General features: G+C 37.2%; 1 protein-coding gene across 1 annotated transcript; it reads right to left on the reverse strand.

Moving 5' to 3' along the window:
• Positions 1 to 714: 714 nt before the first annotated feature.
• LOC113394248 (N-acetylneuraminate 9-O-acetyltransferase) lies at positions 715 to 11,629 on the reverse strand. Its single transcript, XM_064217344.1, has 10 exons — positions 11,284 to 11,629; positions 10,710 to 10,806; positions 10,031 to 10,134; positions 8,537 to 8,693; positions 8,009 to 8,267; positions 7,170 to 7,399; positions 6,109 to 6,387; positions 3,590 to 3,908; positions 2,909 to 3,150; positions 715 to 1,421 (listed from the first exon to the last, which is right to left on the reverse strand). Exons 1-10 carry the CDS (start codon positions 11,414 to 11,416, stop codon positions 842 to 844), a joined length of 2,400 nt encoding a protein of 799 aa, XP_064073414.1. The 5' UTR covers positions 11,417 to 11,629; the 3' UTR covers positions 715 to 841.
• Positions 11,630 to 11,668: the final 39 nt, after the last annotated feature.

The following is an 11,668-nucleotide window of genomic DNA, read 5'->3' on the forward strand; positions in this document are numbered from 1 at the left end:
ACTTGCTTGTTAACCTCGTTTGTCTACTGTATGTGGATTATATGTGCCACAGATTACAACACAGGCAAGTGACGTCACCGACCCCATTCCAGCGCCATATTGTCAAAGTAGCGTTTTCGCGCGCTATTTAAACATGGAATTTTTCAGCAATATGTAATAGAATTATAAAAACAACTTTTACTGGGTTCCTTAACCAGTGGATTTTAAAACCAGTCAAATAGCCTATTATGAATAAAAACGTTTTAAAATAAATACAACAGCACATTTTTTAGTAGAAAAAAATATTAATCATATTAGAAAGTATATTGCACTGTGTAAAACGCAAGCTGATTTTTTTTTTTTATTTTGTTAGCCCGAAATTCGTACGCAATGACGTATATTTTTGATGTTGACTGTACTAAAATTTTTGCAATTAAAATAAGAATAATTGTTACTGTCGATTATTATAGAGTTATAATAAAAATCATTTAAATTGCACTTTTAATTTATATTAATTTTTTACCAACTTATAATTATATTTTTATTAGATCGACATGCCTAACGCCATGCATTACTTAAAAATAAATTATTTATTTTATGAGCAAATTTAACGATTAACGACTTTTGAAATTGAATATTTATAATTTCTGTGAAATTTTACTGAAAACATAAAATTTCGTAAGAAAAAAATGATTCACTTATCATACCGTGAGACCGTGTATAACTACGATACGACATTTTCGATTATCACTTCACGAACCATATCATCGAATCATACCTCAGTATAACTTAATTGCCGCGCCGCGACTTTCATACCGCACAGACTTCGTAAACGTCAGTGAACCTTTCCGAAGTTCAACTCTCAAAACATGCCATCGTGTATACCGATCGGCACCAGGATCGCCAGGAAGATCGCAAAGTTCCTCAGCACCAACCTCCAGTCGTCCGGCACCGCGTACGGCAGGATGACGCCGGTCAGCTTGCGGATCTCGTGCGCGGCGAACACGAACACGTAGGACGTAAGCATGAGGTTGAGCACGGGCGCGCCCGGCACGAGCACCAGCACGCCGTGCGTGTCGGCCGCCAGCCAGATGTGCGACTGCGACGCGAACAGCTCCAGCGTGACGGAGCCGAACCAGCGGAACAGGCCCGAGCTGCGCGCGCGCAGGCCGGCCGACGCGTTGCGCAGCGCCACGTAGCCCACCACGGGCAGGAACGACACGTAGCTGTGGATCTCGTCGCACGCCGAGCTGTCGGCGCACAGCAGCGTGAGCGCGGCGTAGGCGGCCAGCGCGCCCGCCGCGCCCGCCGCCCGCAGCGCCGCGCCCGCCGCGCCCGCCGCGCCCAGCGCCGCGCCCGCCACGCCCGCCGCGCCCCCCGCGCCCTGCCGCTGCGCCGCCAGGTACGCCGCCGCGAACATTATGCCGTACGTCATCGAGTACCTGCGGTTCGTTCGTACGTACGTAATATATCGGCCTATCTGCGAATATCATCTGAGATAGATAATTCGCTTTTGGCGGAAGTTTTTAGGGCAAGTTCGCGCTCACACTCTCCATTATACGTTTTCGGCCGAATTACAGCAGCCGAGTGACAAGTGCGAATTCAATAAATTCAAAGAGTCCAGCAAGTTTTCATTAATGCCATAAATTCTTCTGGATCTACGTTCTAGTATTTATAAATGATCTTCCTTTTTATGTTAAAGGTATTTGTGATATAGTGTTGTTTGCTGACGATACTTCACTGATTTTTAAGGTAGACGGGAAAAAACTGTGTGTGTGCATTATCACAGATACACGATTGGTTTACAGTGAATAATTTAGTTTTGAATACTCAAAAAACAAAATGTGTAGTTTTTACCCTACCCAATGTTAGAAAGCAAAATTATAATATATCTTTAAATGATGGCCGTCTTGATGTAGCCGACACCTCGGTTTTTTTTGGGAATAGCATTGGATTCCAAACTTCAGTGGAGTCTTCATTTATCATCCCTGACAGGAAGACTCAGCTCCGCAGCATACGCGGTTAGAAAAGTTAGACAACTAACTGATATTGATACCGCTCGTCTATACTAGACTAGATAGATTTTGGTTATTTTCACAGTATTATGTCATATGGCATATTACTTTGGGGTAATGCTGCAGATATTGAATCTGTTTTTATTTTACAAAAGGGAGCAATCCGGTCTATTTATAATCTTGGAGCTAGAGACTCTCTTCGGGGTGTTTTTAACAAAGTAGGAATACTCACTGTTGCGTCACAGTATATTTACAACAATATTATGTACATTCACAGTAGCATTGATCACTTTGATAAAATCAGTGATAATCATTGTATGTGCACAATAAGTAAGGATAAGCTTAGAACGCCAAGTTTCCGACTCCGCAAAGTCAAGAAATCATTCTTGGGGCAAGGTAACCGCTTCTATAATAAAATTCCGCAGACATTTTTAACTTTGCCGTTTCATACATTCAAGTAAATTGTAAAAAATACATTGGTAAAGAAGGCACATTATTCGATACAAGATTATATTGATGATAAAAAAGCGTGGAGTTGATACTTGTTGACTTCCAGACAGGAGAGATAACATACATATATAATTGTATTTAACTAACATGACTATATTTTTATATGTTGAAAAAGAGTAACTACTGAGTTTCTTGCCGATTCTTCTCGGTAGAATCTACATTCCAAACCGTTTAAATAGTTTGTTAAATGACTATTCAAAAGTGCTTTTAAAAGCCTACTTGAATAAAGTATATTTTGATTTGATTTGATTTGAATAGACGACAAACATGGACTGACGGACCAATCGCGTGCGGGCTCGGAGCCCCGGGCCCCCTCTTCCCTCCAAAGACATCTATAAATGTGCGCGGGTGAAGGTTGTGCTCACCATTCATGTCGCGTACTGTATCAACTTGTTATAACTTACCGATCTTGTTTCCAATCGAGCCACCATTGATGTATATCATCGTCTGCGTTGACGAATAAAGCTTTCCAGGGCCTCGTCACGAATATCTTCTGGAAGAACACCTCGCTCATGTACAGAACCGTCACTATGGTGAGGAGACCGATCACTTTGATTGCTATGTAGAGATACTGGTACGGCTTCGTTTCCATAGTGTGACTTGAAGATGGGGTTATGTGTGGTGGGAGAGCGAAGATCACGAACATCTGAAAAGAATTTATACATCAGCACTGAATACGCATGCATTAATATGTACGCATGGCATTAATATGGCGTTCAAAACTGCCATAATGACATAGTTTCCAAGGTCTGTTTTAAACTTAGCTTAGATTAAACTGTTATTCTTCTAACTAACCATAGCTAACCATAGCAAATTATTTTAACCATATACCATAACTTATTTTTTTATCTTTTCAAGTGTTTCATACCGCATAACTATTGTTACTTCTGTTGGATGTTCTGAATAAATAAATAAATGTTACAGTTAAAGAAAACATCCTCAGAAAAGCTTCCATGTATCGAAGAAAAAATCTTTTCATATTTATCCACCAACTCCACTAAAACAAAAAATCTCCAAAGCTTATCTTTAGCACGAGATTAGACTTTAGCCCAGTATTTACTTAATTAATTTCTTAATTTACTCACCAATGTATACCAAAAGGAGACCAGAGGTATAAAACTATAGAACTGGTAAGGTCTATTCATCGTCAGACACAACACGACTGTTAGGAAATTCAATCTGAATATCACTCTGAAGTAGCGAACCAGGCCAGTATCCCCCGTCTTCCAAGTGTAATAGAAGTGTCCATAACCAGTGAGAAAGAGGTAGGAGGACACGAGTGCCCTCACTAGCATGTAAATAGGGAGGACTTTACTAGCGCCCGTGACTTGGTATACCAGGATCACTAACTGCATCCAACCCTTCCATTCATTGGTTTGGTCCCGATTTAGTACTCTCGAATGACTGAAAACAAAAATTTATATATTCATTTCAATGAAATGATTAAAAGTTTGAATCGTGAAATTCAATGTCATTGACGTTCTCAAGAGATAGATCTTGTAAATTGCAAGGCGAAATCCTTTTATTGAGCAGCACGATTCAACCGTGTATATTTCAATCCAAAAAGGAATAAAGATTAACAAACTTTAGATTTACGCATTCCATGCAGTTTGCTGATAGCTCAGCTATATTGTACACTACTAACATAATATCTTTATTTATTTTATATATTTCTCATTATATAATTTTACTTCCAAATTTCCGATGATACACTGATGGACATTAACTACATCAATGTTCAAGACGCCTTTGAAATAAGCATTTTAATCAAGCATTCAAACTTTTTATACAAAATTAACTGAAACCTATAGTTTGGTTCGTTAACTTCATAACAGCGTAGCATCATATCCCTAAATGTATGTTTGTACACTGGAAAAGTCCATTCGATTTCAATGTATGGAAAAATAGTATTTACAAATTAAAAAAAGTTGAAGCACAGGTTCTTTTTTTCTTTAAATAAGATGTTTTTCCATCAAGTTATTACAGATTCTAATCGGTTCTTCATATATCTGATTAGGGTTACAGCAATATTGTTCCATTCTTGTGAAATAGCTGTTCTTAACCAACTGCCCCTCTGGCCGTACAGGATTTCTCGCGTTAAAAAGCATTTTTTAAACTATCCCAAAAATGATCAATGGGATGAAAATCCAGGCTGCATGCGGGCCATTTCATGTTACGTATCTCAACATCTTCACAATATTCACATTCGAAATTATGCAGTGGGGTGGGGTCGGGCATTATCTTTCATAACAGTAAAATTTTCGCCTATTAATCCCATGTAAGGTACCACGTGAGCTTCTAAAACCTCTGATGTATAGCGTTGTGCCATCAAACCTCTTCCAATGTTTTGTCACAACACAAGTTCCGTTCGCCCGATCATCGAAATGCCACTCCACCCCTCGTGTATGGTACACTAGCCGCCTTCAAAAGGAACACGCTCCTCAATGCAAATTTGACTATATCTCTCCCTACATCACCGATAGATTCTTCTGCGAAACTCATGTGCTACACTCATCGGCGAACAATATGGAGGCCACTGCTCTGCAAGAGCAAATACTAAACGAGCTTGGAGGTGCGCTGCAGACATCTTTGAACCATTTCCTGTTCTAAAAGGGGTGATTGCCGGTTTCTTAAGACATCTTACTATTCGTGCACTAACGTGTACCCCACGCACTTCATTCAGCTTTGCTTTGATGTTTACTGGAAACGATTTCGTTGGGAAGAGAAACAATAAATCGATCGTCACGACGGGTCGATTTGAGCGGCTGGTTCGGACGAAGTATCCATATTTAGGGTTGGAATAAGTTTGCATACTTATCAAAAATATTAATTCGAAAGTAAACCTGAACTTTGATGCAGTTTATGAATCCGTCAGTGTAGTTTCGTTGACGTTAAAAACGCAATTTCTTCGGCATATGTCCTCTTATAATTACAACATACTATATTTTTGTTTTTGATAATTATGGCATGTAAAACATTCATCATCAAAAGGATGCAGTATGTTCGAATTATTATATATATATATGGTTAAAAAAAAATATGTATACTTTAACGACATTTGTAATATAAATAATCACGATTGCATTATCCTAGAATATTGACACTTAACCACTGAGCATCGTCTACCTACGCGGTAGTACGTTTTGATGAGTACTCGGCTAGTTGACATTTAGACATGTGGTTAAAGCGAGCTGCTTAATGAAAAGGCTAGCCGCGCTATTAAATGGCTATTTCAAACTATTGAGTATATAATTTTGTCTCTAATTCTCCTAATTACTCGTTCACATGAGCCACAATATATCCAACCAATGCAGTCGCAACGCCCTTTTTTATGTCAAAGGTAGGCGGACGAGCAAAGACAATGGAAATATTAACCATTCCTTCCATCGCCAATGCGCCACCAACCATGGGAACTAAGATGTTCCTAAGATGTCCCTTGAGCACAACATCACCAGGTACTGCTGCTCGGCGGTAAAATATCCGATGAGTGGGTGGTACCTACCCAGGCGGGCTAGCACAAATCACCAAGTAAAAAAAGTTTTGTGCTAGCGCTCCCAAACGTGAATTAAATTTCTATACTAAAGTAGAATTCAAGATCACTCACCTACTAGACCTCGACTCGTCTGTAAAAAATAACCCAAGTGCGAACACGTAGCCGACTGGCAACCAAAAACTCCACTCTGAGTAATATTTATTCTCTTTCATAAAGAAATTAGTTCTATCGCATAGATAGAAGTACGCCATAATCATGCCAAGCTTGGCGAGGGCTGCCATTGCTGAGGGTGTTTCGACCGCGTTCTGATTGACCAATGAGTATCCCTCTATTCTCTGTTTGATGTTCTGCGACCAGCGCCATATGTACTGTATGCTGGTTAGCACTGCACTAGAAAAATAACATATTTGTCACGAGATGATAATTTTTATTCGCAAATAGCCAACCGTCCGATTACCGATCGAAGGATTTTGTGGACAAACGACCTTCGCAAGCCTACGCTGATCAACTCACTAGTTTCATTACAATCCGTTGCATGTTTCAACGGATAGAGGACAAACATACATGCATACATTTTTATGATTGGATGTTGTTGGATGAAATTCTGCGACATATCCACCAACTCCCATTAGAGCAAGAGTTGGAATAAGTTCCAAAGCGATTCCTAGAGAGGAAGTATTTTAATAGCCATGGGACATTTACAAGCTCCTTCCATACATACATATTTTTTTATTACGATGTGTTTTTGAACTCAAAGGAGGCTATCCAACTGTGCAGGATATTATAGTGCACTAGTGTAAAACGCAAATGCACTCTATGTCTCTACACTCGGATAAATTACAAAATAAAAACTTATAGAACACTCTGTATATACTAGCGTTTTTACCATATGGCCATATGAGGCACGTACCCAGGGCCGCCATTTATTTGCTTATACGATAGTTTATTTTCTTAATAATACTGGATGTACAGTACACTACCACGTGAATCAAGGAGAAAAGTCCCTCAACGGGCTATACAAATTAAATTGTTAAAAAATATTTACTAAACCATTTTTGATACGATAAATACAAGGATTCACCCCCATATTCTCGTGTGCCCTAGGGGGCCCGGAGTGGGCTAAGTCGGCCCTGCCTGTACACATACATCTTATAATTGAGAGAATAACTCACCAGAGCAGGAAGAGAGCAAACGTCAACAGCTGTAACTGCGTGCAGGGCTCCGGTTGAGCGCAACACGTGCCGTCGTTGAAGTTCATGTGGTCGTTACAGAACATGTTCAAGAGGATCTGCGCGGAGTGCCGCAACGCCGTGGGGCTTATGGAGAGGCCGTCTGATGATGAAGCGGCAGCGGCTGCTAAGCGAGGAGAGTTCCAAAGTTTTGTGGCACTGTGCTGTAAGATCTGGAAAAGTCAAAAAGTATTTGAGCGTACGTGGCATTTGGGACGCTTGATAGCAAGTAACCACCGCCCATAGACAATCGCGCTGAAAGTAACAATTCCTAACATTGCCAACGCGTCACCAACCGTGGCAGTTAAAATATTGTCACTTGTGTTTGACCCTTACTCTGGCTCCGACACCCTTCAAACCGGAACTCAACAATGTTATGTACTGCTTTTTGGTACTAGGTTAGCAGTTATAAAGCAAGTTCGAACACCAAGAAAGGACATAAATAAATATAAATATTGGACAACATCACATACATTACTCTGATCCCAATGTAAACAGCTAAAGCACTTATGGAAAATCAGAAGTAACGACGGTACCACATAAACCCAGACCCAAGACAACATAGAAAACTAATGAACTTTTTCTACATCGACTCGGCCGGGAATCGAACCCGGGACCTCGGAGTGGCGTACCCATGAAAACCGGTGTACACCCTACTCAACTACGGAGGTCACCTACAGGAGGACATAGGCTACATTTTTATACCTGACACCTGACAATCGACCCCAAAAACGAGAGATTATTATCAGTCACTACATATATGCACAGGACATTATAATTACCTCCACAGCCGCTCTGTTGTACGCATCAATATCACTATTCGTAATCTTCACGTCATTTTTTATCTTCGTCGTGTCGACTGACTCCGATAGCTTCCATAGGACCCGAGTCTTTCGAGCTGCGAGGGCATCTATCGGTTGAACTAGCTGCGTGAGGTTCCTCCTGTATTCTTCTAACGCTTGTTCTGTTGTGTTACGATTCTTTATCAACTGTAACCCCGTGCTGGCTACTATCACCGATGGAGGACTATCCGAATATTGCCTGCAATTCAAAATGAACTTTAATACTTGAGTCAATGAGTACAAATTATAATTACAAATAAATTGTTATTATCAAATTAAAAGGATAGAATGCCAATTTCTATTAGAATATACATAAATAATATTGTATTTTTTATTATTATTATTAGGAAACATTTACGTATAACACCAGTGCAACATATTAGCCAAGGATTATATAATTCGACACAATTTGACTTGCCACGTGTTACCTTGGACATGATAAAGAAAATTGCGTTTAAAACAAATTACCATGTCCTAAACTGCTCAACCATTGTCCTAGAAACATCGTCGCTCCATATAAACGTAACGGATAACCTCAGTTTGTTATCTATGTATGTGTAGTTCGGCATGTGGTGGTCTTTGGTCGAGTAGGACGAATCGATATCCACTCGAGTTTTAAGTACGCCTAAAATAAAGAAATACTAATCAACTAATAATACACGTCAATCAACTAATTTATTACGCAAGTTTACTAAGATTAGACTTAGAATAAATTGACAGTAACGGATTATGAATCCTTGATTTAATTTCTTGGTGGTAGTGCTTTGTGCAAACCCGTCTGGGCAGCAAAACCTGCTATTGTTGTGTTTCCGTTTGAAGGAGCCAGTGTAACTACAGGCACAAGGGACATACACATCTTAGTTCCCAAGGTTGGTGGTGCATTGGCGAAATAGGGGATGGTTAATATTTCTAACAGCGCCTATGTCTATGGGCTGTGGTGACCGCTTAATATCCGGTGGCCCATTTGCCGGCCCACGTATCTATAACATAAAAAAAAACATAAAATATTTTATATATATATAAGATGAGTAGATTGAACCAATAGATGAAAGATTGGATGGTTGGCAAAAAATAAGCGCCAAATGTTTTTTAGATACTTTTAAAAACTAAGACGACATATGTAAATCAAAAGATAGTTCAAAATCTTTTTAGTGATATTTTTCTTCTTCAAAGGTAGGTTTGCTTCAAAAACTTCATTTTAATTGGACCAAATTATTTCGAAATGTTAATCGAATGATATTATCGTTTTATTTAAATATTTATATAAAAAAACACATAGATAATCTTCAAATTAAGCTATATATAGCTGATGAAGGTGAATATTCGTACGTGCGGGTGTAAGGGCAGTTAAAATTAAACAGCCTATACTTGGAAAATATGTAAATCCGCCGCTGACTAAGCCACTTCAATAGTCATACTATCCACCTGACCGAATTACCGCAATGGCGGCTAATCTCAAAGACTAACCATCTGTACAGACCATAGTAAAATACACAAATATAATCTCAGAGAAAAATTCAAAGACCTTGCTGTATATTTAAATTTGGAATTACAAAGTGTAAAATGTATAAAATTGTTATTTATTGTGTTATTAATATTTATTAATAAATTCGTGAAACCTAAAGTGGAGAAACTAAGAATAAAAAAAAAAATGACTATCAGAATGGCATGTTATATACATGGAACTTTATATGTATTTATTACATATTTTATTAATGTGTGTTTAAATTTACATGTGTTTTTATATTTTCCTTAACTTTTTAATTTTTTTTATTTTAATATGGTAACAAAATTATGTAATGTTCAATAATTTGCTATTTATTTACATAATAATATGTTATTCATACTAGTTATTTATTTTCTCACATTTCAAAGACTCAAATACTTCAAGAAATGCATGCAATCACTATTAATACCAACCAAATCAAAACTGATCAGTAAAGTATTGTAAGTTTTACTTACCAATAAAGTATTCATATAATTGTTCTAATCTCGAGTCTCCTATAAACGCAAAACTGTTGTATTTCCCCCAAAATGCTAAATATCGCAAACATCGTCGTGCATCTCTGAAAAAATTGTCATATCAAACTAAGTTACTTTTAGGTCAAATCAATTCTGGACAGATAGGGTAATATCATGTCAGTCTCAATGATCACTGATGTAAAAGTACAAACAAGATCTGAGGGTGGAGGTGATTTGAAATAACAATTATCATTGGGTATATGGGTATCATAAATATGCAGTATGGTAGATATTTAGGCAACACCAAGCTCTGGAGGGGTTGGTTACTAGTCTTCTCTTTGTAGAGTAAGGTAAATAGCATACTCAATATTGAGTGTAAATTTTGCTGGTTTTTATGTATTAATTTTTTTTTTTTATTTATATTAATATTGTACTGCTTTTTTCCCAAATAAAAAAAAAATAGTAAGTGTTTTCACCAATTTTCTCCCCCAAAGACAAGCAGATAGATGAAGACAACAATATGCACCTTTTCCCATCACCATAAATGAGGCAGGTCAGAGTTAAGAGTGTTCTCAGTATGGGTGGCACACAAGTCATAGTTGACAACAGAAAATCTTTTATAAAAAAATATCTATTATTGTAACATTTATGTGAATGTAGAATTTTATAAAATGCTTACGTCTTTGAGTATTTATGCAACATACAGCCGTATGGTTGCCATTCATGATCTCCTTTATAACGACCAGATGACAACAACCAATTGCAAGAATCTGGACCTTAAAAGAGCAATTTGTTAAAAATAAAAAAAAAACTCATTATTAACTAATAATACCTATGTACATTTTAAGATAAATAATTAAAATGTTAATAGCACATGCAAAAGATTTTTAAAAAATCTTTAAAAACTGAATTTAAGCATTTCATATAAAACAGATTAAAAACATATTTGTGTATCATAATTAGAATCTGTCTTTAAGTTACACATTTTATTAAATAAAAAAAAGGCAACAATTTTCTTATTTGAAAAATTTACAATAAGAATTTACAAGAAGAAGCCAACTGTTTGGTGTGTCTTTTATAAATTATAAAGAAATATATACATACAATACCTAAATAAGATAATTATAATATTTAAAGAATATTAATATATAGCTAAGTGTATTAAAATAGTTAACTCTTACATTATTTTAAATTGCAAGAACTTAAAATAATTTAAGAGTAACAGAAGGATATTTATTTATTTATATACATACCATATCGTAAGTGCAGTATTCCATGGTATCCAATGAACCCAAGAACAAGGACGAAAGCCATGAGTTTTGCATTCTCTACATTTATCTGGTCGATAAACCATTCAGCTGAACTTTTCTTTGAATAGGAGCCCATGACAATTGTTATAATTACCACTTAAAAACAAAACCTTAGAGGGTGCTACAGAACATTATGTGCTATATAATATATAAAGTAAAAAAAGTAATTATGTTGCGCTTTTAAGTTATTCGCAATTTAGTATAATTTAAATATATTAATTTCATCACAAACATTGCTCTCGCAATTCGCTAAACTTATATTTCTTAAAACATTGATATTTGCTTGACCATTGACAGCTATTTTGACTTTGACATATGTAAAACGCCG

Source organism: Vanessa tameamea, chromosome 16, assembly GCF_037043105.1.
Source record: "Vanessa tameamea isolate UH-Manoa-2023 chromosome 16, ilVanTame1 primary haplotype, whole genome shotgun sequence".
Lineage (NCBI taxonomy): Eukaryota > Metazoa > Arthropoda > Insecta > Lepidoptera > Nymphalidae > Vanessa > Vanessa tameamea.

Bases quoted from the DNA above. Each gene is read 5' to 3' on its own strand.
- LOC113394248 (XM_064217344.1), bottom strand. From the start codon at position 11,416: ATGGGCTCCTATTCAAAGAAAAGTTCAGCTGAATGGTTTATCGACCAG. The intron at 10,135-10,709 runs GTAAGCATTTTA...CAATTTTTTCAG, and splicing joins TTGCATAAATACTCAAAGAC to AGATGCACGACGATGTTTGC. The intron at 3,151-3,589 runs GTGAGTAAATTA...AATTCTTTTCAG, and splicing joins TCTCCTTTTGGTATACATTG to ATGTTCGTGATCTTCGCTCT.